At 35.5% G+C, this 26243-nt stretch overlaps 1 protein-coding gene and 1 pseudogene across 1 annotated transcript in view; one reads left to right on the top strand and one right to left on the bottom strand.

Moving 5' to 3' along the window:
• Positions 1–6253: 6253 nt before the first annotated feature.
• Positions 6254–8240, top strand: LOC137408104 (uncharacterized; annotated as a pseudogene).
• A 2263-nt stretch (positions 8241–10503) lies between these two features.
• The window catches only part of LOC137408103 (uncharacterized), a 47995-nt gene continuing 32255 nt past the window's right edge, over positions 10504–26243 (bottom strand). The window contains exons 13-22 of the mRNA XM_068094498.1: positions 25109–25273; positions 24173–24291; positions 23667–23826; positions 20778–20906; positions 19478–19642; positions 19002–19177; positions 12880–13087; positions 11604–11682; positions 10951–11147; positions 10504–10646 (exon numbers count right to left, since the gene is read on the bottom strand). Coding sequence (XP_067950599.1) covers positions 10504–10646; positions 10951–11147; positions 11604–11682; positions 12880–13087; positions 19002–19177; positions 19478–19642; positions 20778–20906; positions 23667–23826; positions 24173–24291; positions 25109–25273 — 1541 coding nt within the window. The remainder of the gene's footprint in view (positions 10647–10950; positions 11148–11603; positions 11683–12879; positions 13088–19001; positions 19178–19477; positions 19643–20777; positions 20907–23666; positions 23827–24172; positions 24292–25108; positions 25274–26243) is intronic.

Below are 26243 nucleotides of genomic sequence, written 5' to 3'. Positions count from 1 at the left end.
TAAAACACTCAAAACAAGATATTGTAACAGAAAGAAGATGTTGGTTATTGTCATAATTTACTACATGCTTTCAAAAAGAAACAATCAAAAAATAATACAAGGAAATGTGATTATTTAAAATGTAAAATTAAATACATACAATAGCAGCTAATGCTAGCATTTGCGAGCGAGGGAGATATAAGTTATCCTTCATTACAACAGTTGTCTTTGATAAATTTGAATTTTATCAATGTCTTAAAAGACAAACTCTAATGTTGGTATGGTATTGGCCTTCAATCTAGCTTTTTTCCCAATACCAGGTGATACTTGGTAGCTTTCACTAGTGAAGTGGTCTGAACAAAGTACAGAAGATTTACTTGGGGTCCACTGTTCTCGTTTCACTGCTTTAATCCAGGCATCCTTGCGATCAGCAGCAGTAGCAAAACTTAACAAGTAATAAAAGATACATACAATTAGTGGTGTTTTTTGCTCATTGGATTATTGACTTTTTGCCTTTGAGAAGTGTAGCATTAACCTTGCCAAATAATGGAAACTTTTAAGCTTGATCATAGCCAAAGATAACCATGCTCCAAGCCATGCTCATGTAGTATGTTCATGAATTCTCCCAATGATTAGCAGGGTGAATGTTTGTTATATTGTCCTACCTGTGGAAGCTTTTCTCTGGGCATTTTCTTGGATAATTGGAACATCCAAAAGCAACGCAGCAATTCTTACTAGTCCTCTCAGGTGACTGTGAGCTTGATGAATAATGGTGAGATCGCTGCCAAAATAGCAATGAATATGAATTCAATTCTGACTTAGTGATTTATAGCAAGATGGTATCCAAATTAATGACTCAAGCATCACAAAGTAGCAGTATTACACAAGCAGCTCCTTGGGCAAAGTTAAGGAAACCTTCCAAGAGAGTCAATCAGTTAATGAATCAAACAAGTTGAAGTTGATAGTAACTTGACAAACAATGATGTCTGCTGATTTGATTGTCTTCAATAATTTTTTCAAAGTGTCAAATATGGGGAAAATATGTCCACTATTGGTATGAAAACTGTTCTAGTTTTTACTATAAAGCCTTCAGCTGATATTTAGGAGTTCCAAGCTTATCTTTGATATTAAAAGTAGTAAAAAACTCACCTTAGTAGCAGCTGACACACCCTTCTCAGCTTCAGCCATTGTAAACTAATGATGAATCTTGCGGTCAGTCAAGCGTAAGGTACAATATGATTACGTTGCGTCATGGCATTTAAGTCTGACAAGGCCACCAATGGGGCTAGCTATTATTGGCCAATCTAGGTATATATATCTATGGTTGCATACAAGAAAAAGAAACGCTCGAAAGATTTTGCAGAAATTTTTTTTTAAGTTCCGCTAAACGACTTCGGCAAATGTTAAAATTCTATATAAAATTCTAAAATAATTTTGAAGTATTTTACAGTACTCTGACTTGTCTTCATCAAAAAAACCATATCAAGATAAACCAATTATTATCTTCCTACAAATTTTTGCCAATTTGGCAGCTTAGTAAGTAATATGATCGAACTATCACTGCCTGCAGACCTTGAACCAACTTTTCTGCATACATCTGATTACTACTAGCTTTTATTAACTAATTTAGTAACACCTTAATACACTTTTAGGGTTGGTAATCTGAAAAGGTATAGTTACTATCTAGCACCTTCCTTAGAACCTATATATTTGACACAAGTGGTAAGGTTGTTACATCCATCCTATTTAAAAACAAAAGAGAACAATCTAGAAAAAGTTTTATCATTTGTTCTTTTTACTTTTGCTTGTAAGTTGTACTTTAGAGAATGCAAATTTTTATAGGTAGTATGAACTAAAAATTTCAGCATAATCTACATAGTTGTAACATAATTTAGATTTAAACTATGTAAATTATGTTGAAATTTTATTTTTAAGTAGATCTTACAAATAAATATTTGCCTTAGTAAAATATCGAATTTGTAAAATAAGAGTTAACTACTACTATTCAGGAGCCACAATAGCTTAAGCTCTTCAAATTCTCATCTTACTCGCCAACTGCACAATGCTGCTATTGATGAGACAGCTTTCAGTTTTACAAAAGTTTAAAATGTTACTGGCCTTTGAGTTCAAATACAGACACAATTTTGAGGTAATTCTTCACATTTATGGTGCTCATAATTATAAGTAAATACGCATGTATATATAAATGCCTAAGCTGTGTTTTTAAGGATCTAAGCTGTGACTACTTGATTGTCCACCAAAAGAAATTGACATTATTCATGCTCTCATTCATTTTTAAACTTCTGTTGAATTTGAGTTGTCAGTCTGTTTACATATAATTTGGGTGTTACATTTTGTTTTACATTTTAGAGGTTCCTACGTAATGCAAGCTTTTCACAGACTGAGTTATAAACTGGCTTCATGTTTTCCTTGTTAATTACACCATTCAAGTATGATTGTCTTGTAAATATGTAGTCTAGGAAGTGCCAGAGTCCTGATCATCGATACATCAAAGTAGTTTAGTGATTTATTTTATGCGTTAAACAGTGCTTTGATGATCAACTTGTACTCCTACCTAGAATTCAGAAAAGTTGACAGCCCAAGTTGTAGTTGTCTGTACTTGTTGCTCCCAAAATAGCAAGTGTTGCTCTTGTATAGTACAACACATGTTTGTTTGAAGATGTACTTGCACAAAGTTTTAGTAGATTTTATCATAAGGCACCAGTATTATTATATTACTAGTAAATGTTCTTAACGCTTGAGGTGATCTGACTACCATAATGTTTCAAGACAAAGTCGGCAATTACGATTAAAATTAAGTCAACAAAGCTGGATCACGGGTGAAATGCCCAGACCTTGCAAAAGTGTGTTTTTGATGTTTATATACAGTTGCAAAGAGACTGACAGTATAAAAAATGTGTAGGCTGCAACTTGACCACGCAATAAATATTTATGGTGTCATAAATAAATTTATGACATCATAAATAAATTTATGACACCATAAATTTTAGTCTTGAAACATATTGACAGTCAGATCACTTTAAACATCAAAAATAAATGCAGAGAATAAAAATAATGATACTTTCTGTTAAAATCAGTAAAAGCTTTGTTCAAGTTCATGTTTAAGAACCGTTAGCCTGAGATTAAATTCCTCATATACACGATTGAGGCATTTAAACAAGAAAAATTATGCAGATAAAAAAAATTAAAAATAAATGGAACAAAACTGGAAATGTGGAAAGTTTCAGTATTTGAAAAAGCGCTGTCATCATCAAATACCAACTCTGGTATTGAAACAGAAAACTGACATTGATCAGTCATTACCTTTATTGAATAGCTAACAACAAAAGACTTTTAAAATAAAAATTTAAAGACAAGAACTGAGTTTATGGTACACAGAGCTAGCTTTGTGCTAACAACACTGATTCACAGTTTAAAAACCTGAGTAACCTTCAGCAATGACCTTCAGCTGCTCAAACAATGATGTCAAGAAGTTTATAAAAAATGAAAAATTCTTAATGCATTCAATATGCACTGGTAAGAATATTGTACCAGAAACAATGTTCATACAAAGTCAACGGTTTTTAGCATAAAAGTGCACATAGTCAAGAATAGGCTCAGATAGACAGTTTATTTTACACAGTTTAAACACTATAAAAGTCTATGTTACACAGCTGAAACATGATAGACTTTCATCAAAGCTCAAGTATAGAGAACTGACATATGACAAACAGAAGCAAAGAGATCTAAGAAAAAGCTTTAAGTATAATCTAAAACGTTATATAAAATAAGAAACTCTCTCACCTTAAACCTGGGAGTATTGTTTACATGTAGATGATAATAAAATGGAATACAAAAACATTTCAGATAAGGAGATATTAGAAAAAGGAAGGATACAGCATCACAACGATTTCAAAAATGCTAAAAGAACAGCATCAGAATTTTAGCACAGAAGGTGGTGACTTCCTTTGCTTCCTGACTTCAGCTTGATATAAGATTCTTGTTGAATAGAAATGTACTTCTAAAGCTATTTTAGAATAACCTGAAGGCTGTTTTACTTGGCAAAGATTATTGAAAGTTTCTATTTTCTGAATGCAAATATTTTTTGTCAGAGAACTTGAGATATTGTCCACTGTAAGTGAGAAAAATCTAAATATCTTCAAATAATTATCACCGGTGTGCTGTGGTCCAAAAGTCGATATGTGACTTACAGAATTTTTACAAATTGCTAAAGTAATTCAATGCGATTCAAAGTTAAAATTCGTTTAACAGTTTCAAATTTTTTGTTGGTGGACTACGGTTATAAACAATATTCATAGAACTATTTTTGCAGGAATTTTTAATTACACCTGGAATATGCAAAACATAATCTTGCGACAGAAAGTGAGCATATTGGTGTAGAGTTACATTCAGCCTAGTTTGCCGCTATGTATAATGTGAGCAGATTTATTGGGGACAAGACATGTATTACTCCCGATATGTGTATCGGGGACTTGTGTTCCTATATAATGTTTACTTGATGTAGAAAAACAGATGCAACTACGCTGTGATTTTTACATACTGTTGGAAGAAAAACTGATGAGGTGTCAGTGACTGGGTCATTAGCTAAGAAAGTCTCAGCACAAAAAGCATTACAGCGATCAGGAAGGTACTATTGAAAGGGTACAGCTGTTGGTCTAAAGTTTCATTTTAATTGATGGTTTAATTGATTGGATCTGTAAATAAGGAATACCGAATTGTTGCTCCAAAAACCAACGTTGACTAACCGCTGCAATAACATTCATATGACATCTCCTGCTTTCACATATACATGAGAATTAAAAATGATGAGATTGCAGTTTGAATAATACATATAAATGCGTTTATATGCAAAACTGCCTTGCTAAAATGTTCTAAAAAATTATATCACTATATAAAGACAATATAATATAAATATGTTATCACAATTATATTTTTGTTTATGTAACAATAAATGTGTAGAATCATGACTCCCGTAATAAAGTGAGCAGTGAAACTCATCAAATAATAAATTATCCTGCGTATTAAAAAGTTCTGACAGAAATATTGAAGAATCGCAGATTTGCATCAGACTTGTACCAACTTAATCTAGTTATAGATTTACAGCTCCTGCTCAGTGATAATTGCAGTTGCCATGTATGAGGATGTGGTAACAAAACCGACAGACATAGACATGAAGGCTTTGTCTAAATTTTCAAAGAAATACAGAAGCTGGTGACTGTTATCGTTTACCGATTACATCATAGGGATGTGCATCGGTTGATGCTTCTGGTATTTCATATGCGGCATTTGCATTACCTAAATTTTTGTTTTCAAAGCTTGAAAAACCGTTAACAGACATTCCTTCTCTAAGCTCCAGTGTATCAGCAATAACATCATACTCATTATTGATTTGGGGAATTGCAACTCCTTCATCTTTCTTCTCCTCTCTCCGAATCAGTTTAATATGTCTGACTAGTAGGATGGTCAGAAGGCAAGTTAGAATGAGGACAATTATTATCAGAACAATGACTCCAACTGTCCATCCAATTAAACCTAAATAAAAACAAAAAAGTATTAACTACTTACTCTTTTTAATTATTAGCAAATGTATTTTATTTTTTCAATCTGTATTATCATGTTTGTCACACCAATGTGTTCAATGATAACAAACAAGAGCTAAGGCAATATTTGAAGTTGCATCGCCAAATGTACATTGATACTAAAGAGTAAAACAAAGAGGTGCCAAAAGACTAAAATGTTGCGCGGTGTATATCACAATCATTATATCACACGGGACACGGGAACACACTGTCATGCAGCTCTATTAAATGTATGTCGAATATGTAGCCTTCGGAGTCAAATCTGCTTTATCTGACCTTCATGTGTAATGCAACTTCTTAGCAATAGTTCTACTAGAAGAGTACACGGAGTAATCTTTAACATAAAAATTCAATCAATTCAGAAAAACCAAGTTGAACTTCAAACTGCCTGAATAATGAGTTAAAATAAGTTATTATAAGCCTAATGAGAAAGGTCTATTCTAAATGTCTGTACATTTATACTTTTACAACAAAGACACATGGCTAAGTTGGGTGACACTGTAAACAAAACTTTCTCAGTCAGGTCAGGTGCTAGCCTGCTACTGGTAACCATGTAATCCAGTACTACCTGTGCCATGGGTCGGGTCGCCGGCGACTAAACCGGCAACCCCTCCCCTTTCTTTGAAAGGAGGGTCTGGAGGGAACCAAAAACAACATCCACCCAACATTCGGGCATGTACTATCCCGACAGCAAAAACACCAGTTGGAAAGGGCGAAAGAATCTCTTGCAGATCAACGGCCGCGTACTGCAACTTGTCATACTCCCAATTGTCTAGGTCTTCTTGCCATTGGATCTGAGTATGACTAGCCAAGTTAGTGGATCTCTGCAGTGCATCAGAAGAACTACTTAAATCCACGCACAGCTTTCTGCTTGCACCAAACCAACCAACCAAGCCCTGCGGCGTTTGGAAGGTGGCAACGGGGACTGGGTAGTGAAACTTGGGAGTCCTCAGCTCCCAACCAGCACGCAGGCGGTGGAAGTTTATCAGTCGCTCGTCTCTTGAATGGAACAGGAGAGATGTTCGGTAGTTGCTTTCACGACTGAGCAGCCCTTTTTAGGGACTGCCCTGCTAACCTCAATCCAAGGAAGGGACTAGAAAAGGTGTCCTATACATGGTTTGTTCCTTTCTCACCTGGCTGGATTACCGCGTCCAGATGGTTCACCTTATTTGCAGTAGAAAACAGCAGATTACACTAGCAACATGGAATGTACGCACGCTCATGGACAATCAGCGCAGTGATCGACCTGACCATTGCACAGCTTTTGTGGCACGTGAGCTCAGAAGACATGATATTGATATTGCTGCACTACAGGAGACAAGACTTGCTGATGAGGGCCAGATGACAGAAGTGGGAGGTGGTTATACATTCTATTGGAAAGGGAGAGATGGTAAAGATCATAGGCTGTATGGAGTAGGTTTCGCTGTTAAAAATGAGCTTGTTAAGCACATGGACCATCTTCCTGTCGGCATTTCAGATCGACTGATGACCTTACAACAAAACATCAGTAAGAACAGGAAAGTAACACTGATCAGTGCCTATGCTCCGACCCTTATGGCCAAGCAAGAGGATAAAGAGCTATTCTATTCAGCTCTTGATGACACTGTATCGCATATTCCTAGAGCCGACAAGGTTGCGCTTCTTGGAGACTTTAATGCAAGAGTTGGTACGGACAGCACGACATGGAAGAACGTCATCAGCAAAGAGAGAATTGGCAGTATGAATGACAATGGTCTCATGCTTCTCACCAAATGTGCAGAACTTAACCTTGTGATTACAAACACCCTGTTCAGATAGAAGAATAGAAGGAAAACAACCTGGAGGCACCCTCGCTCCGGTCACTGGCACTTGATAGACTATATAATCACCAAACAGCGGGACTTGGCAGATGTAAGAGTAACCAAAGCGATCAACTCAACAGATAGCTGCTGGACGAATCACAGATTGGTGAAAACTCTGCTGAGTTTCACTCTACAGCCCAAACAGAGAAGAGCTAAACGGACAGCAAGGCCAAAGTACAACAAGAATCTACTCAATAAACCGGATGTGAAAAAAGACTTTCAAACAAAAATCAATGAAAGACTATCAGCTGAAATCTATGCCCAAAATGTCAACTCGACTTGGACAAATCTAAAGAGCTGTATTACTGAGATATGCAAAGAGGTATTAGGCAAAGCGAAAAGGCACCACCAAGACTGGTTTGATGAGAATGACCTAGAAATAGAACAACTTATAAATAAAAAACGATCTAAATTTGCAGCCTGGCAAAACGATCTTAGAAACAAGGAGAAACAGAAGGCATACCACAGCATACGAACAGATGTGCAGCGACGAGTTCGAAGGATGCAGAATGAATGGTGGACACAAAAGGCAGAGGAGCTTCAGAGCTTGGCAGATCAGAATAAGACAAGGGATTTCTTTGCAGAGACACGAAAACTGTACGGTCCTCTGTCACATGGCTCTGTACCTGTTCGAGACAAGAATGGTGTGCTCCATAAAGACAAAGATGCCATCAGAGATTGTTGGAAAGAACACTTTTCAAATCTTTTGAACCAAATATCCACTGTAGCTGATCCAGTCCTGCAGAAAGTCCCACAGCTGCCAACTCATCAGCATCTAGGAGAAGAGCCAACACTAGTCGAGACAAAATCTGCCATTTGAGCAATGAAGAGGGGGAAGGCTGCTGGCGCTGATGGAATACCTGCAGAAGTTTTCAAGCATGGTGGAACTAAACTTACCAAGAAACTGCACTGCCTTTTTACACTTGTGTGGACAACTGAGAAAATAACTGATGAATTACGTGATGCACTGATCGTTACCATCTTCAAAAACGGAGATAGGACAATGTGTGGGAACTACAGGGGGATATCCCTCTTGTCAATAACAGGGAAGATTCTAGCTAGAATTCTGTCCTATAGACTCTCCAGTGTTGCGGAAAAAATTCTTCCAGAGACGCAGTGTGGTTTTAGGCCTGGCAGGGGCACAGTAGATATGATATTTGCTGCTAGACAGATCCAGGAAAAATGCCGAGAACAGAACAAGGACCTTTACATGGCCTTCATAGACCTTACCAAGGCTTTCGACACTGTTGACAGACAATCTCTTTACAAAGTACTTGAGAAAATCGGCTGCCCTCCCAAATTTGTGGCTATTGTGCAGCTTCTGCATGATGAGATGAACGCATCAGTTTTTGTGGATGGCTAACAAACGGATCATTTTGGAGTAAAAACTGGGGTGAAACAAGGCTGCGTGATTGCGCCAACACTGTTTTCTATCTACTTATATGCTGTACTACACCTTGTGAAACAAAAACTCTCTGAAGGTATCACATTGAACTACCGACTAGGCAATCTGTTCAACCTGCAGAGACTTCGGGCTAAAACTCTAACTTCGAAACAAAGTGTTCTTGAGTTCCAATATGCTGATGACAATGCTCTCGTGGCTCATACAGAAGAACAACTTCAAGAAGTCATGACAGCTTTTGAAAATGCTTACAGGGCTCTTGGACTCAAGCTGAATGCAAAGAAAACTCAAGTATTGTACCAGCCGAAACCTGGAAACAAATATAGTCACTCCACGCATTGTTGCCGGAGGTGAACCACTTTGCCCTGTAGATGACTTTGTATACCTAGGTAGTAATCTCTCCTCCAAGGCCGACCTAGGGAAGGAGATAGAGAGAAGACTGCAGGGAGCTAGCATAGCATACAGCAAACTGAGACAAAGAGTGTTTGAAAATCCAGTCTTGCAAGTCGACACCAAGCTAAAAGTGTACAAGGCAGTAATTGTCCCCACACTACTGTATGCCTCAGAAACGTGGGCTACTTACAGCACTGACGTCAAGGTTCTGGAGAACTATCACATGAGGAAAATGAGAGAACTACTAATGATCAAATGGTCTGACAAACGCACTAACAATTGTGTGTATCAACAAGCTAAGATGTCCAGCCTCGAAAGTATGATCGTTAAGAACAGACTTCGTTGGGCTGGACACTTGGTTAGAATGCCAAACTACAGACTACCAAAACAGATTCTGTATGCCGAACTAGAAAATGGGAAGCGGTCACAGGGGGAACAAAGAAAGCGCTATAAAGACTGTCTCAAAGATAGCTTGAAGCGTTGTCACATCAGATGTGAAACCTGGGAATGGAATGCCACGAGAAGAACTGGATGGAGAACTCTAACTCATAAAGGGGTGAAGATACTTGAAAATGAAAAAATGCGTCACAGAAAAGAGCTCAAAGCAGCACGAAAAGTGCGGCTTAGCTTATCTGATACTTTGATGAATGATGACTACCAATGTCCACATTGCAATCGTCAATGCAGAGCAATGATCAGACTACGGAGCCATCTTAAAACACACCAAACACAGCAATAAAGCAAGCAGACATCTTACTCTAAAGAGAGGGATTGCATAGAGAGAGAGAAACAAAACTTTAGTTAATAATCTAAATCATCCTAGTAACAATGAAGTGTTATGCAAAGAAACATTGCATGGAAATGCATAAAAAACTATCTTGTCATTCCAAATTTATAAACGAGAAATGTTCGGCTTCATCACAGAAACTAGTGTAGTGACTCAAATACAACACAAAGCTGGTAACAAGAAAACTAAAGTCTCCATCTACCGTAAAACCTCTATTTGAGCGCCGTGGTGGTGTATTTTAAACCCTTTCTTATCCTGGCAGTTTATTAGTGGTAAAATTTGAATAAATAATGGCAATTTGTTTTCTGAAAAGATGGTCAGAATTTTAAGAAGTTATATTTAAAACTTTAAGGGCTAAGGGATGCCGCTAATGTTGTATATATTTTGCCATTTCTTTTAAATTTTGAGGAAAAACACCAAAAAACTTTGAAGTTATAAAACAAACTTTGACATGCCGTAACATTGGTGTCTATTATGTCGTACACTTGCTGAAGAGTAGGCCTATTCTCCTTGCTCATCGATATGTTTTGAAGTCTTCAGATCAGATGAATGTGGCAACAAAGGATTGGGTTTAAAGCTTAGTGACTTTAAATCAGATTGTTGTTTTGTTGGTTGTGACAATTGATACTCTTGACACACCGTCACTAAATCATAGCAAACACTACGGCAACGATAAAACTCTTAATTGCTGTAGATGTAATCGAGTCATTATTAATACCATTTTGGGAAAAAAAATTTCTGATCACTATTTAAGCTTGGCTGTTAAAAACCCCAGCATAATGAGGGGAACAAAGCAGTGCAATAAGGTGACGTTCAATCAAGGTTGATATTCAAAAAAAGTTTCTCGGTATTTTAAATAACAGAGGCAGTGTTTCATGAACCTACAAACGGAACTAATAAAAACAAAAATGTCAAATTGTGTCCAGTTAAAAATATCCCGCTTCTTACCTGCAGCAAAAGTGCTTACATGGATAACAGCTGGGAGACCTTCCTCTCTCTTTTCATCTACATTTATGTATGCAGTCAAATTAAATTCATAGAGTGTGTCCGATCGTAAATCAGAGGCGGTGTATTGGTTTTCCTCTTCGCGGAGATCAACAGTGGCAATACTTTTAGAGGTAAGGTTGTATCTCAATATGTACCCTCTGCAAGTGCATACATGAAAAGTTTGTTTGAATAAAGTAGATACAAAGACAATGCATTCCATTGCAATTCTACTAAAACTATAGATTCTCAAGTTAAATTCAATGCTATGCCCTACATATTCTCTGGATGAATATGGCTTGTTAAGCAGAAGGCGTGCATCAAATGTGGCACAATATCGGCATATAGTGCATGTGACTGCATAGATTCACCATCTACTATCCAACCTACTAGCTAATCAAAGAAGTGAACACATTTTATTTCTTCCTTCTGATATACTTACTAGTATAATACCTAAAATAATAAAACTAGTACGAGTCCTGATGGTTGTTGAACCCAATACAAGTTGTTGTACCTAGGCCTACTACAAAAACAACTGTAAATATTATAAAAGTTGAGGTTATTAGTTCTTGCTTTTGGGGAGTTGCTAGATATAAATTGTTAAATTTTTTACATACCCAACATTCTTACTTCTGGTCCAACTCAGGTCTACTGATACTGATGAAATGCTGGTATCTATAAACCCTTGTGGAAAAGCTGTAGAGAGGAAAAGACAATATCAGTTTATAGAGAGTAACTTTCAACTTCATATTAAAAATAAACTTACCTCAAGTGCTTAGTAAATGTTATTAAAATGAATCAGCATATTTCTATTAGTGCTATTGGTTTTGATGTTTTAGGCGATCTGATTACCAGGAAGTTTCAACATTCAAATTGACAAAACGGGATAACGGATAAAATGCTCAGATCAATCATACATGTAAGCATGCCGTCTATAATTGAAAAAAAACCGACAGATTAAGGAGGCATAAAGCCTTAAGTTTAACACAAAAGCCGATATCAACCATAGCAACGACGACAACTGGTGATGTCATTTTGCACGTACTTTTCTTCTACATTTTCTCATCAATGTTTAGTTTAACAAATTTTAATCTTCAAACATCATAGCCTTACGATAGCTTCAAACATCAAAAACATTTGCAAATGATAAAAAATATGAATAACTTCTGATGAAATCTTCAAAGATTTTGTTTAATTTAATCTTTAATTAGAAACTAGTTGCAAGCACAAATCGCTATTCTTTCAAACAATATTTAGTTTTCAAAAGTCTCCATAAATTATGTTGACGAGTAAAATGAGTGCTAAAAATTGATATGCTCTAAAAAGGTAGTAAAATTGGACAGTTCTATTCACAAAGATTCCTTGGTGGTTTAGCGAGTATGTTAACATTAAAACGTTGCACCCTGAAGGGATTAAAAAGTGATCGCTTTATTGTGGTACTAAAACAAGTAACTACTGATTATGACTCAGTTTGTATTACAGCACACTTACTTTATGTAGATTTTTAGAGTTACTACGTTATTTTTAATGGCCCAAATTGTTTTTAGGGAGAGAAAACTTTTCTTTAAACTATTTCCTGAAAATAATGAGTTGTTCTACATTTATACTGGATAGCTTACACGCTCTTCTAGACCAGACTCAACTGCTAGCAGGTAAACCTATGTTTTTTGTGTAGCAGGAAGCTTTTGTACATTATACTGAATGGTGGCAATCTTGTGATAAATACTATAACATTCACAATGATGAAAAGAAAAGCGAACTGAGTATAGAGACATTAATTATAAACATTTATTTATTGTCATGAAGGTATCAAAAACTTCCTGAAAGTATGTAGGTGCTAGCAAAGTGATTTCAAATTGATTTTCAATAGTACCAACTTAATATTCAAGATACCTGGTTTATTGGTTGTCAAATATATCTCAACAACTGAAGGAACTTTGGTGTTGATAGCAAAGACTTTGAATCTATAATTTGTAAAGACTTTGAGATCAGTAAACTCATATGAAAACGTGTCTGTATTTTCATAGCTCCTGTCAGGTTCCTGATGTAAGCACTGACTTTTCAAGTTGATAACAGTGGTGCTGTAGTCATATTCTCTTCTCTGGTAGACAGAGTGAAGGTAATAAAGGCGAACAAATCAAGTAATCATATAAATCAAGATTGGACTCACTCGAAGCTTCAGTTGTTAAAAACTGGGTCAGGCAAGAAAGCAATCAGAAAGCAAAGATACTGAACAGTTTGTAAAATTGTGCATAATTTTGTAAGAGTGACATAAAAATATATATGAAAATATATATTTTTATATAAAAAATATATAAAAAATAGATAGCTTTATATATTTTTGCTTAATTTATTTCTATAAAAAAGTATATATATATATATATATATATACTTTTTTATAGAACTGTTACTAAACTTAACGTAATTGTTTGCTGCTAATTTTTAACATATATACAGTATTTATATAAAATTCCGATGAGTTTCACCAAGGGGTCTTTGCATTAAATATTTACCATGGGCTTTTACACCCTTTTATACCTAATGTTTTGTCTTACAATGCCAACACTAGAACGAATTAAAATCACATGATGAGGGTCCACTGTACTTTATTTTTAGGTAGTAAAACTATGAAGCAGCCTTTAATACTGATTCATAAAGTATTTATTTATTGTTAAATGTTATTTTGATAGATTGGAGCTTTTAGTTTAAGACAAAAAAAACACTGATGTCACACTGATGGATTTCTCATTATTTTAACTCAACATTATATTGCTGTATGACATGTAACACAGGTTAATCAAACTAGTGTTTATCAAGTAAAATGTACACATGCAAAGTTAATATGTTACAAACACTGAACTGCCTCATAGTTTAAAACTGTTATAGTGGAGTAACTTTCCTAAAAGATCCATTGTGATTGATATAATTCCATTAACAGTCTAAAATCTATTAATTCTCATTTATAAAAACTGCGAATGATTACATCAAGTACAAAGCAAAACTTTATTGAATATTGACATTAATAATGTGGTAATCAATAAAAGCTATTTTTATTCCTTCACAGCAATAGGAAGAAAAAAGTTTGTTCGGTTATTCAAAAGTTCAGAGGTAAAGGAGGGTAAAAAAATGCAATAGATAGACAGCTCCAACTCGTCTGTTAATGTTTACTGACTATATACCTTTTACTGTTTTTATGTTATTTAATTTGGAAATATTTTTAAATTATTGGATAACACGATAAATACTTAACTTCACCAAAGCCTTAAGTTGTCTACATGTTCTATTGATCTTTGAACATTTCACCTCTAAAACAAAAAGTGTGAGCGTGAAAGTTTAACAAACTGTTAGCCTTCAAAGGCTGAATACTAAATTTTAAATAAAAGCGCACCAAAGACAAGGGAGAATAAGTCAATAATGTTTAGATGTTATAATGGATGAAAGGAACTACATTTTTGATGTCTTTGAGCTACATGATATTTTCATATTATATTTTCTCATGATATTATCACATCAAGTATGCTGCATTCTAATAATGAAATAGAGATTAAAATCTTTAAATTGTTTTTAGTAAAAAAAGTTATTTTCAAATTGAAATATATTGTTTTATGAACCGCCTTCTGGAATTAAATCTGGTTCAAAATCAAACTTGGACCATACCTGTCTGCAGCTTCAACTTTTGAGAAATTTTTATTCTGGTTGAACTTTTTTCAGTAAATATTAATTTCAAGGGAAAAAATTGATATCTTGTTTAAGTTTATTATACATTATATATTATTTAATTTGAAATATGATTTGCAATTAATCTTCTAGCAGTAATAATAATAAAAACTTGATATTTAAATAATAATATGAAATGTATTGTTTTTATGTGTTTCCTCTAAAAATAATATTATGGTTTTATGTGTAATGGTTAGCATCTGGACCTTGAGTTCAAGTTCTCCCAAAACAAAATTTGACTGCAGAAAAGTGGCACTTCTGCTCACAAAAATCAAACTGTTGCTATAAGGCAAAATTGAAACAACAACTCAATCAATGGAGATTGGCACTCCTATGGTTCTCCTCGCAATTTGTTTTGGCAGTAACACTGTTGCAATGATGAGCCCAAGTATCAAAGTTTACAACAAGTAGTATTGATATTGTAAGGTTTACTACTACTTGTAGGGAATTATTCTAATAAACAACAAGAATACACCAGTGGTTTGTTTTCAAGTGTCTGTAAACTCTATTTCCTTTCGAAGATCAAAGATAACAGTAATTCTGTCAATACTCACTAGTAATAACTAGCCAAATCAAAATATTATACATTTAGCCCTAATGCATGTGGTTATGGCCTTTCTAGGTTCAATAGTTACATGGGTCTACGAGGTGTGTAGTGACGGCTCCTTCTGCTGGTGAGGGGGGTTGCTTAATAGACTCTTCTCTCAGGGCTTTATAGTTTCCTGACATAAATAGTTTTCTATGTATGTCCTTGCTTGTGCTTGTTCCACTGCAAAGTTGTTTGCTCTGTAGAGTAACCTGTGGTACTTTTTGTGATGTATTGTTCTCTTTTATTTGTAGTTGTGAAATCATATACGGTCATACATCTACCAAGCTTGTTAATGTTTGTCATCAACTGTAATGGTTAGATGGCTACTACGCTTGATAAATGGGAGCATAGGGGTAATACATAGTTTTCTACGCTGTTTGTAGCAGCGGGAAGAGATTGCCATTTCTCTCAGTTTTTCCATGTTTCCTATGCTGGCATTACCTGTCAAACAATTTACTTATACATTGTTTGACAAGTAATGCGCTGTTGCAGCAAGGCTTCTAACGCGGATGCTGTCCTAGCTTGGCAGGTTTTTCATGGTGCCCTTTCAGCACTTCCATCACTGATGCAATTCTATCTTTGGAGTATGACACGCTGATCTGTCAGAGCTTCTAATACCGATGTATTCCTAGCTTGGCAGTTTATCACTCTTTTGTTTTAGCATTACAACACTCACGATGCCAATTTTAACGCGATTGCTGCTTTCTGAAAACTTTCAAAATTTTCAACCCTGACACTAATGTTATAGCAGGTATTTATAGATTCAAAATAATGATCACAGTTAAAATTGCCTCTGGTCATGTTTTAGAATGTGGTAAGTTTATGGTTGATCCAAGAAGTCACAGAAGGATATTGAGCAGTTTTCGGTAAAAAATTATTTTTGTTTTTAATTTTGTAATATGACCGATAGTGTTACTGCCTAAAAAAATTGTTTTATGAAATTTGAACTTTGGTAATACACATTAGTATTTCTACAGGAGCAGACACAGTGTGTATCTGTGACAAGTAGAATAAGAAAAAAAAAGAACATAAAAGAGTATTACTGATTATTACAGTAATTAGAACTGACCATCTTAACCATTTCAGTCATACAAGCCTCTGTGGAGGCTTGGAGTTGTCTGCACACAGTCCTCCTAGCCTCTGTAGAGGCTTTAGTGTAACTCTATTTGGCATAGACTAATTTCAGCCTTTGTCCAATCCAAATGAAGTTTTAGAGTAGCCAACCAATAAGAAGAGATGCTAAGCTTCCCTTATTGGCTAATATTGAACCATGTTACAATGAAAGTTTTCTGAGTAAAGGCCAATGAAAATATACGGAAGGAAACTCACAACTACGCGGCCATTTTTGATTGTTGAAAGTTGTAACATTTTGAAGTGCTGGCTTATTTATGGATTTTTCTAGTGATTTTGAGTATGATTCAGATGATTTTGTGGACAATGCTACTGGAGCTCATCCTAGAACAAGGGACATTGTTTTTGATGCTGATACTGGTGATGATGACTCACAATTAGGTGCTGATTTCGACTCGGATTCAGATTTTGATCAGCTGGACTCAAATTCTACTAGTACTGCTACTACTAGTAGACCTACTAGTACAACTGATACTGGAGCTGCTAGTACTAGTACTGCTACCAACATTTCTACTGGAGCCTCTGGTGATGACGGTAGTTCAGGAAATCTTGCAGCACCAGGTTATCTGGGATTCATCCTGTCTGACTTGGATAATACCCCAACACCCACGTTCGACTGGCAGCCTACTGAGAAAGTAATGTGCAGCCCTAACTTTGACCCAGCTGCACCACATGGACCAACAAGAGTAATGCCTGCTGATTCAAAGCCAGCTGACTTCTTCATGCTGTTCTACGATGAGAAACTTTTACAATCAGTATGTGATTTCACGAATGAGAATGCTGCCAGACGAAAGATAAGCGAGAGTACCATCCACAGCGGTTATGGAAAGTGGACTAAACTCGAGACAGACGAACTCCGAGCGTTCTACGCGCTCCGAGCATTCATAGAAATGTTCTGCAAGGATAGGCAGCGAAGTATCTGGAGACCGAAGTACGAGCTTCTCCAGATGCCTAAAGCTTCAACTGTCATGTCATTACGACGGTATGACCAGATAAGACGTTACCTGCATTACTGTAATGAAGAGACGTTAATTCAGGATCGTAGCCATCCTGAATATGACAGACTTTACAAAATCAGGTTCCTCATCAACCACATGAAAGAGCGATTCACAGCAGAGTACTCTCCCTCCCAGGATCTGTCAGTAGACGAGTGCATGATTCCTTTTCGGGGTCGCTGGAGTGGGAAATGTTACGACTCCTCAAAGCCAATCAAATGGGGAGTGAAAGTCTGGATGGCGTGTTGTGCTTCCAGCGGATATGCGCTAAACCTAGATGTCTATTCTGGGAAGGACAGAGACTTTGAGGACTTGACCACAGTGAAAAACTCTGCCGCAGTAGTACTGAAACTAGTTCAAAGTTACTGGGGTCGAGGCTACCATGTAGTTACTGATCGCTACTACACGTCACCTTATCTTCTCCACTGGCTACGTGAGCTTCAGAGTACCCGAAACAGCTAATAGCCACCAAAGCGGAAGCTCGGAGGTTGGAGCAAGGGGATTCTAAGTGGCTCCAGTGTGCGAAAACAGGAATTGTAGCAACCCGCTGGAATGACAAGAAACCGATCTACTTCCTGTCAAACTATGCCAGAGCTGAGCTGTCTGAGCCACCAACTGTAATCCGTAGAAATAAGAAAGGTGAGAAGCTGACAGTGAAGGCCACACCATCCGTCATCGTATACAATCAGATGATGGGTGGTGTGGACCTCAATGATAAAATGGCAAGACTCGATCGCTCTCGAAAGTCATATAAGTGGTACACGCGAATCGACCGCAAATGCTTTCACTGGTCCCTGTACAACGCTTATGTGCTCTATAAGCATGGCCAGGAAAAGCCGATGGAATTCAGAGACTTTGTCCTGCAGATACTGACAACATGGATAGGTGAAAAGTCATTCTCTCGACAGTCAACTAGGACAAACACACCAGCTGCCACTCCCAACAATCCGGAGATACGTCTAGACATGAGCAAACTACACTGTCCCGAGTGGCCTACTGATGGGTCAAAAGATCACCGCTGTGCAGTCTGCCAGAAAAAGTACCTGATAGAATCGCAGCAAAATCCAAAGAAGGTTTACAAAGACTTACAACACAAATCAGTCAAGAGTTCAATTTGGTGTGAAACCTGCAACGTGTACTTGTGCATCAAGCGCGGTTCAGACTGCTGGAAAGCGTACCATACCAGAGTTCAGTATTGGAAGTGAAAATCTCGAACATTTCCTCTTTTTTTGCAACTTCGTCAATCCTCTGTTATGTTTTCAGTCATGTCATAATAATAAAAATAATGTCTTTGAAATCATGTACCATTGTGTTTTTGTCAAATTTTTATATTCACCAAGTTTGACATTCTATACATTCTTCAGTAATTGAGCTACAATTTTGCTACTTATACCATTAGAAAGCCCAAAGATTTCTGATTTGAATGAATATAGGTGTTCTTATAAGAAAATTTACTCCCAGATGGTCTAAATGACAATATTGTAAAATGAGACATAAACCTTCACTCTAACAATGAGAATGGAGAATAATTAGATAATTGCTTAATGGCTTGGGGACTGAAATGGTTAATCCTCCAACCATACCTGACAGCCGGTGCAATTGAAAAACACGCTCTGTGCACAGTCACTCTCATCTTCCATGTATCTATGTACAACATATCCAATAACTACACCATTTGGTTGATCAGGTGGATTCCAACTTATGGTGATGGAGTCAGTAGTTGATTTGACTTTTCTCAGAGCAACTACCTTGCCAGGATCTGTAAATAAGTGACCCCTTACCATTACCAAGAAGAGATGCCTTGTAACAACATGTTATATACTTAGAACCTGAGTTGATAAAGCCATACGTTACAGTTTAAAACAGGAAGACTGGATACTCAGCTGACTGCTCAATAAGTCTAAGACAGAAAATTATGATAAGAAGACAATCTGGCTCTGCCATGTCTCAAGAGGATGTGTATCTAGTAACTGGTAGTTAAGGTTTGTTTCTACTTTCAACTTATTCACAATTATAAATCTACTTTAAAGCTTTTTTCAGGGAGTAAAACAATACTTACTGAACTCATCGGTTCGTCCACTAGCGGTGATAAATTCACTAAACTTGTAACTACTAGCACTAGCTGCATCTTGAACTTGTGTTCCGACTCTGAAATTATACTCAGTGTCCACAGAAAGACTGCTGTATTTCAAGGTAAAAACATCAGATTCATTCATCAGGAATACTGTAATAGAGAAGATTTCTGACTGCTAACTTGAGTTCTATCCAGCTAATTCATAAAGCATGAGAGACTAAGGCTATGGTAAGTTACCAATATACAGGGGTTGTTATCACATACTGGTGGAGGTAATAAGAACTACAGCTTAATAATACTATAGAAACTTTAATTGAGTTGACTTCTGACTTCTGAGTTGACGTCAATTTACTCGTTACTTAAGGGAAATTATTTCTTATAGAAAATAACTAAATATAGTTTAACTTGTTATTAAACTAAACAAAAACTACCCAAACAAGATACTCTGATAGAAAAGTGTATCCAACGGTTAATTTAAGTACCTATGCTAACAAAGTAACAAACAACTATTTAGTTGTTACAATCTGCAATAACATTTAACATCATTATGTACACTTAATGGAGTTTTTATCTGAATAACGGTAGTCTGAGAGAGTCTTGATAGCAACACAATTTGGTACACTAAACTTTTTTTTAACTTAACTAATAGAAACTTTGAACTTAACTTTAATAAATTTAGCTTACCAAACATACACTGGAAGCTAAGTTTCAATCTTTCACTAACCTATTTTTATTTTTTCAACATAAATTTTAGTATTTATTTTCGGCTATAAACTTTGACCAATCTGTTAAAAACTGTTTTCATACTCATTTGAAAAAAAATACTGATCGATGCTGTTCTCGAAAGCGTCTTCTGGCATACTTTGCCATATAGGGTGGTTGCCATCAAGAGCTGGCTTGCACGCTCATTTGTAGAGATTACTAGTCTCTCAATTAGCTTTCCATCCCTGCTAGAAAGTCAAATCATATTGCAAGTTTTTTGCTTGTTTGGGCACTGGAATGCAAAAAAATATAGGACCCAAAGGCAATGGTATCACACAAAACTTTTCAGGACAATATTAGTTTCTAGTGATGTTAACTTCAAAAGATAGTGTACCATCAGATAAAACAATTCAAGCTTTTTTGTGTTTGGGTTATACAGTACCAAACCTTTTGCTAAAATCAAGGTGTATACATATAGTCGATGTTCTCCTTTAGCTTCTTTCCCCACATAAATTGCTACCACAAGTCGCTGCCCAACAACATTAAATAGAACAAAATACTACAGTGTTGTTAATAATCATACCTTGACTGCCAGGAGTATCAGGAAAGAGACTGTAGGTAAAGTTTTCATATCTGCCAGTAAAGTACCAGGTAAATATAAGTGTGTCATGAGAAGGAGGCTTTAGAGTTAGTCCAGTTACCTCAGAGGGATCTGTGAAAACAAGGACAAATAATCCTATCAAAGTTACATTTAAACTCATACTAAACTCTTATCTAGAATGTATGAATATTCTTGTAACCTTGCAAGAAGATGATAAAGTAGAACTGCCAGAAGCCAGCCTGAAGTTGACCTTATGAACTCTTTACAAATAAAGAAATAACTGGTTTGCTTCAAAGTATGATAAAATGCATTAATAATTATCTAGTACCAACTGCCATGGTATTAACAATGTCCATTATTGGAGAACTCATGAGTTACTCTGGTCATAGTAGCTTCAGTAGAAAAAACCAGAAATAATGCCTACATACAAAGAAGTACATCACAATAAAACAAGTTGGTTTAGAAAATAAATACTTGTATAAATATAATATGTACAATCTAGCAAAATGTTTGAATAGCTTTAAAAGTTGTGCGGAGGAAATCTAGACTTCCATAAAATGCCATCTGCAACTTCTCAGCAGAACCTAACCAGAAATTGTTCAAGTTTGTTGTGACTGAGTGTATAGAGAAACATAGTTATTGTGTAGTAGTGGTTTAGGACACCATCAGCTATTACTGAAATATAAACATAAGTATCATTACACACATAGATATATTCGAAAACACAAACTGAGATTGAAACACATTTTCTGCACATTCTACCTATATCGATATACACCGCATATATAAATCTCAAAGTTGTTTTTGGCATCTCTGTGTTCAGTTATAGCTTTTAAGATATAGTAATGAAGATTCTGAACAGTACTGGAATTGGACTCACAATGATTGTGATTGCAAGTAAGTTTGCAAACGCGCGTAGCTAACCACAAAGCTAAGCTGTCCTTATCATCACAACTCTGACATATACAGGCTACTTATTGTGATTGCAGTTACAAAATGAATGGGTATGTATTTCTTATTAATAAATATTACCGTTTCTGTTTATTTTTCTTTTTAAAAATATTTAAAACTCTTTTAGAATCTAATGCCTTTTTTATTTGTAATTTTCGAATTTGACACTTTAATTTCAAATGTAACATTACAGTGCATCTGTAATGCCGCAGTTTAAATCTTCAATTTCCTATCTCAATTTACAATTTAGAAATTGTGAAACTAAAAAAGTTTCACATGGATATTCTCGACTAGGAATTGACTCTACATTCGTTTTTAGTTCGGTCAGGCAAAGTACTTTTGCGGGCGTCACTGATGTATTTAAGTTCAATATATCATTTTTAAAATTGAGCCTGTATCATAAGGTGCCAGTATCAAGAATGACATAGTGAATGAGGGTTTTAATGACTTACATTTCTATTTGATGATCCTACTCTTTAATGAATGCACATTCTGAGAAAGATTTGTTTGAAGGAATAATTCTATGTATTTTCATTACTATGGGTCAAATAAACTGTAAAGAAGACATGCTTGTAATACTGTACTTCACTATAAGTCATAAGATAACAAGGCAAAAGATAATAATGTGACAGGCAGATGGCAACTGAAAATTGCCATAACGGATGATCAATAATGATATTTCAAGAGATTTTATTTTGGTTTCTCATGTTTTGTAAACATTCCTTGTTAATGTTTACAAAAGTATAACTATTCCAATATGATGATTATGAAAAGAACTAGCAAATGGTGGTAACTACAACAACACCAACTAAAATATAGTTCCTGATAGCAAAAAAAAACTGTTAAACAGTCTCGTTAATTTGCATTAAACATTGCAACATTGCAATATTTTTATTAAATGGAGACGAGCCTTTTTGGTTGTTGAACAGCAATAAGCAAAAGACGTTGCATTGACCAAGATCCTTTATTAGGTTATTGTACATCGCCAACACAATTTGAAATCATCTCAACTTTGCTTAACACTGCCAAACATATTTTCAAAGAAAGGGAAATTCTCAATTATAAAACAGAAGTTTTACAAAATCATTCATTCATTATTTGGCTCAGACTTTCTTTGCTTACGGAATGCTTTATATTGCTTGAAATCCCTTTTAACATCGGGCTTCATCAAAACATAGTTTTGTCCTGCACTCAATATTCGTCTAAGTTTTACTATATCTGGTTGTAGTTTCTCATTGTTTCATATGCTAATTTCAATTCTTGGTTTTGAGCGAGCTGCACTTGACAGATTTTCATCATGCCACAAATGGGCCCTTTTCTTTTTTTTCAGATTACTACAATGGGTTGGAAGTAGTTTACATATTCTGCTCTCTCTTGGATTTATTCTGCGACATCAGAAACCAGCCTTCTTATCAAGACGTCAAACGTAAAACATAGAACCGGTTCTCAATAAGCTTGCTTTTACCAATTGCACAGATACCCATTGGCATATGATGTGTTTATACATTTACAAGCTGCAGTTTACCATTTCATACTCGTATCAATTTTAACAATTAATGTTTTATTGTATCACCATGCTAAATCGTTATTATTTGATGTATACTAGGTAGTTTAAACTTCTTTAAAGCATCCTCTTCATTCGACGCCAATTACAGTGTACTAATTATGGCGCATCGATAAAGACTTTTTGGATTTTGCTGCGCATACAACGCTATGCATACAATGCGTACAGGCTACACTTGGACACGCATCGCAATACTGTTGCAAATAATGCTACATAAAATCTTCTTTTTTTTAATATCGAAACTCAGTTACGTAGATGAAAATTTACAGGTGATCGACTAAAACCACAACACTTCATGAGAGATTGTAAGTAGTGACAATGGAATGAAATGCTGCTATAGAAAGTTAATGACTTACAAGCTGTGTATGAGATCACATTGCTTGCTGAGCTCAGAGCCCCAGAGTAATTGAAAGATGCTACAGAGAAGTCATAGCTGTAACCTGGCTCAAGTGTAAACACAGTGAGAGTTGTAGTTGTGCTATCCTTAGTATCTGTGTAGTTACTCGGTGCTCCATTCTGTAGTTGTATAATATAAATTACTTAGACTAGTACTTATTGTACTGACACAGCAGATTATATAACAAATGAATTAAACTATGAACTATGCGAAGTGGTGCATACATGTTGCTAGGTAACTCTCCCAAAATTATCAGGTAAGGTAAACCCTCAAAAACTATTTGGCTATTTCTATGGCTGTTTTCACAAGCCAATGAAATTCAGAATAAGATAGCGCAGCTTTCTCTGGCTAATAAGAAATAAATTTTGTTCAGAGCAACTATTTTCTAGCAACATAGACTAACCAAGTCTACAGTCTAAAACCACAGTCTAACAAAATGTTTTATTCCGACATTTGCAAGCTAACCGTAGCATTCCAGTAGAGTCTATAAGAATGCAAAACGGCGTTGTAAGGGGCATTCCATCGTAATGTTACATTATCTCTGTTCTCTTCAATATTATGAAGATTTGATGGACGGGCGGCATCTGTAGAACAAAAACATGTTGGTAAACAATCCAAAAGAGACAGTAAAAATGCAGAAAACAGAAATATGAAGATGACTGTTGATCAGCATACAGAACTCAAAAATTTTTTTTAAGTAAAATGAAATGAGATTAATGTAACCACCAATGTAACCAGATTTTAGAAAGAATTTTAACGAAGAACATTTTTAAGTAAGTAACTCCCAGTATGGGTATTGAGTAAGTCAAATAAAACTGTGGTGCAATAGTGGCACATCTTTCAAAGAAGAGATAAATCATATACTAGTTTGTACCTAACGGGAAGCAAGAGATGGCTGAGCCTAATTGTAGTACATGATTGTATTACAAATAGAAATGAACTTTTGATTTATCCTGTAGCATGGAATACTAGTTATTGACCTTAGAAATACCTAAGTATGGCACCAAAATCATGGTATGTTTTAGACACAGAGTTAAGCTAGCCTAAATTGTAAATCTTAACTTACAGAGAGTATTTAGACCCATTTGCTACTAGATTCTAAAGATTTAAATGTGCTTATATATGATTGAGGTTCATCATAAGGGTCATGGTAATCATATACCCTTTACTTAAACCTGAACTCCTTTAAGATATCAAATATCAAAAACCTTGGCAATGACTCACAAATAGAGGGCAACTTTGTAAACAACTGCTGAAATGGCCAAATCAACTAAATAAACCTGAGTTAGCCCGATGAGATCCTTGCACCCACACTAAACCTACTCTCCTATATACATCTACATACTCAACGTTTTATACATACAAAATCTATTATCCTATTTACATATACATTGTACATACCTAAATTGATTATCACAGAAGTTCCATCACTGTTCACTTTAGAGGCAGCAGGACCAGATTCTGCCTTCAACGTGAGCTTGTATGTCTGACCAAGTGTTGCTCCAACAAGGGTAATTGTTGTTGAGTTTTCACTACCAACTGGTTTCCATGTACTATTGCAGCCATCTGAAACAAGTATATTATCAAAACTAAAGATGTGTTCACATTTCTACTCATTCTTATTATTAATAACTGATTGTCTATATTAGTCTAATCTTGTTCCCTAAGAATCTCAGTCAAAGACAATGCGCTTTTTGCATGCACTTTTTGCTGCTTGATTCTGATTGGTTAACCGAGGCATTTCCAATATTTTTCATATAATTTTTAATATTCAGTGTTTTAACACAAGTTATATTCAAACACAAATAAATTTTTTGATAGTCATAAGTAGAATACAACAATGATAATACAAAATAATAGTCAATTTTGAGAAATATACAAAATTCTACATGAGCTTTTAATGTTTGCGTTAAAAAAGTCAATTATATTTTCTACAAATCGATGGCCCCAATTAAACTTTTGTGCAAAGTAAATAACCTATTCTGCAAAGTAAAGCTAATCACAAATAATTTATATGTCTACAATGAAGAAGTACAACAAAAATTATTGGTAATATAAAAAGAACGATACTACCTGTTTGTAGTTTATCTGCATCTGGGAGGATTAAATTATTACAATAAAAGATAACTTTTGACAATACCATAACTTGTGACATTCAGATTGGTAAACTCAATGTTGTAACACCTATGAACAATTGTGCAGCTACCTTGCTCTCTGTTTTGTTGACACATCTGACGATTTATCACAACGAACTAGAATGTCGCGAAAGTTTAATATATTATTGATATTTCGCTATACGCACATCATTTTTTCTCTTGCAAGTGCCTTGAGATAGGTTACCATTCATTTTGAGGAGTAACTAGTGGTAATGGTAGGGCAGCTAGTGAGTTATGAAAGAAGCTAATATGTTTTTGTTATCATTAGCTAAACAAAATCCTTATTACAATAACACTTGGTACACATGTCACACTACTATTCCTGTGATAGGTTATCAATAACTAAACTATCCTAATTTAAGTTAGCATAATCATAAAAT

The sequence above is a fragment of the Watersipora subatra genome, chromosome 11 (genome assembly GCF_963576615.1).
Source record: "Watersipora subatra chromosome 11, tzWatSuba1.1, whole genome shotgun sequence".
In the NCBI taxonomy this organism is placed as follows: domain Eukaryota; kingdom Metazoa; phylum Bryozoa; class Gymnolaemata; order Cheilostomatida; family Watersiporidae; genus Watersipora; species Watersipora subatra.
The sequence above is the reverse complement of the archived record's forward strand: the minus strand, read 5'-3'. Positions and strand labels throughout refer to the sequence as shown.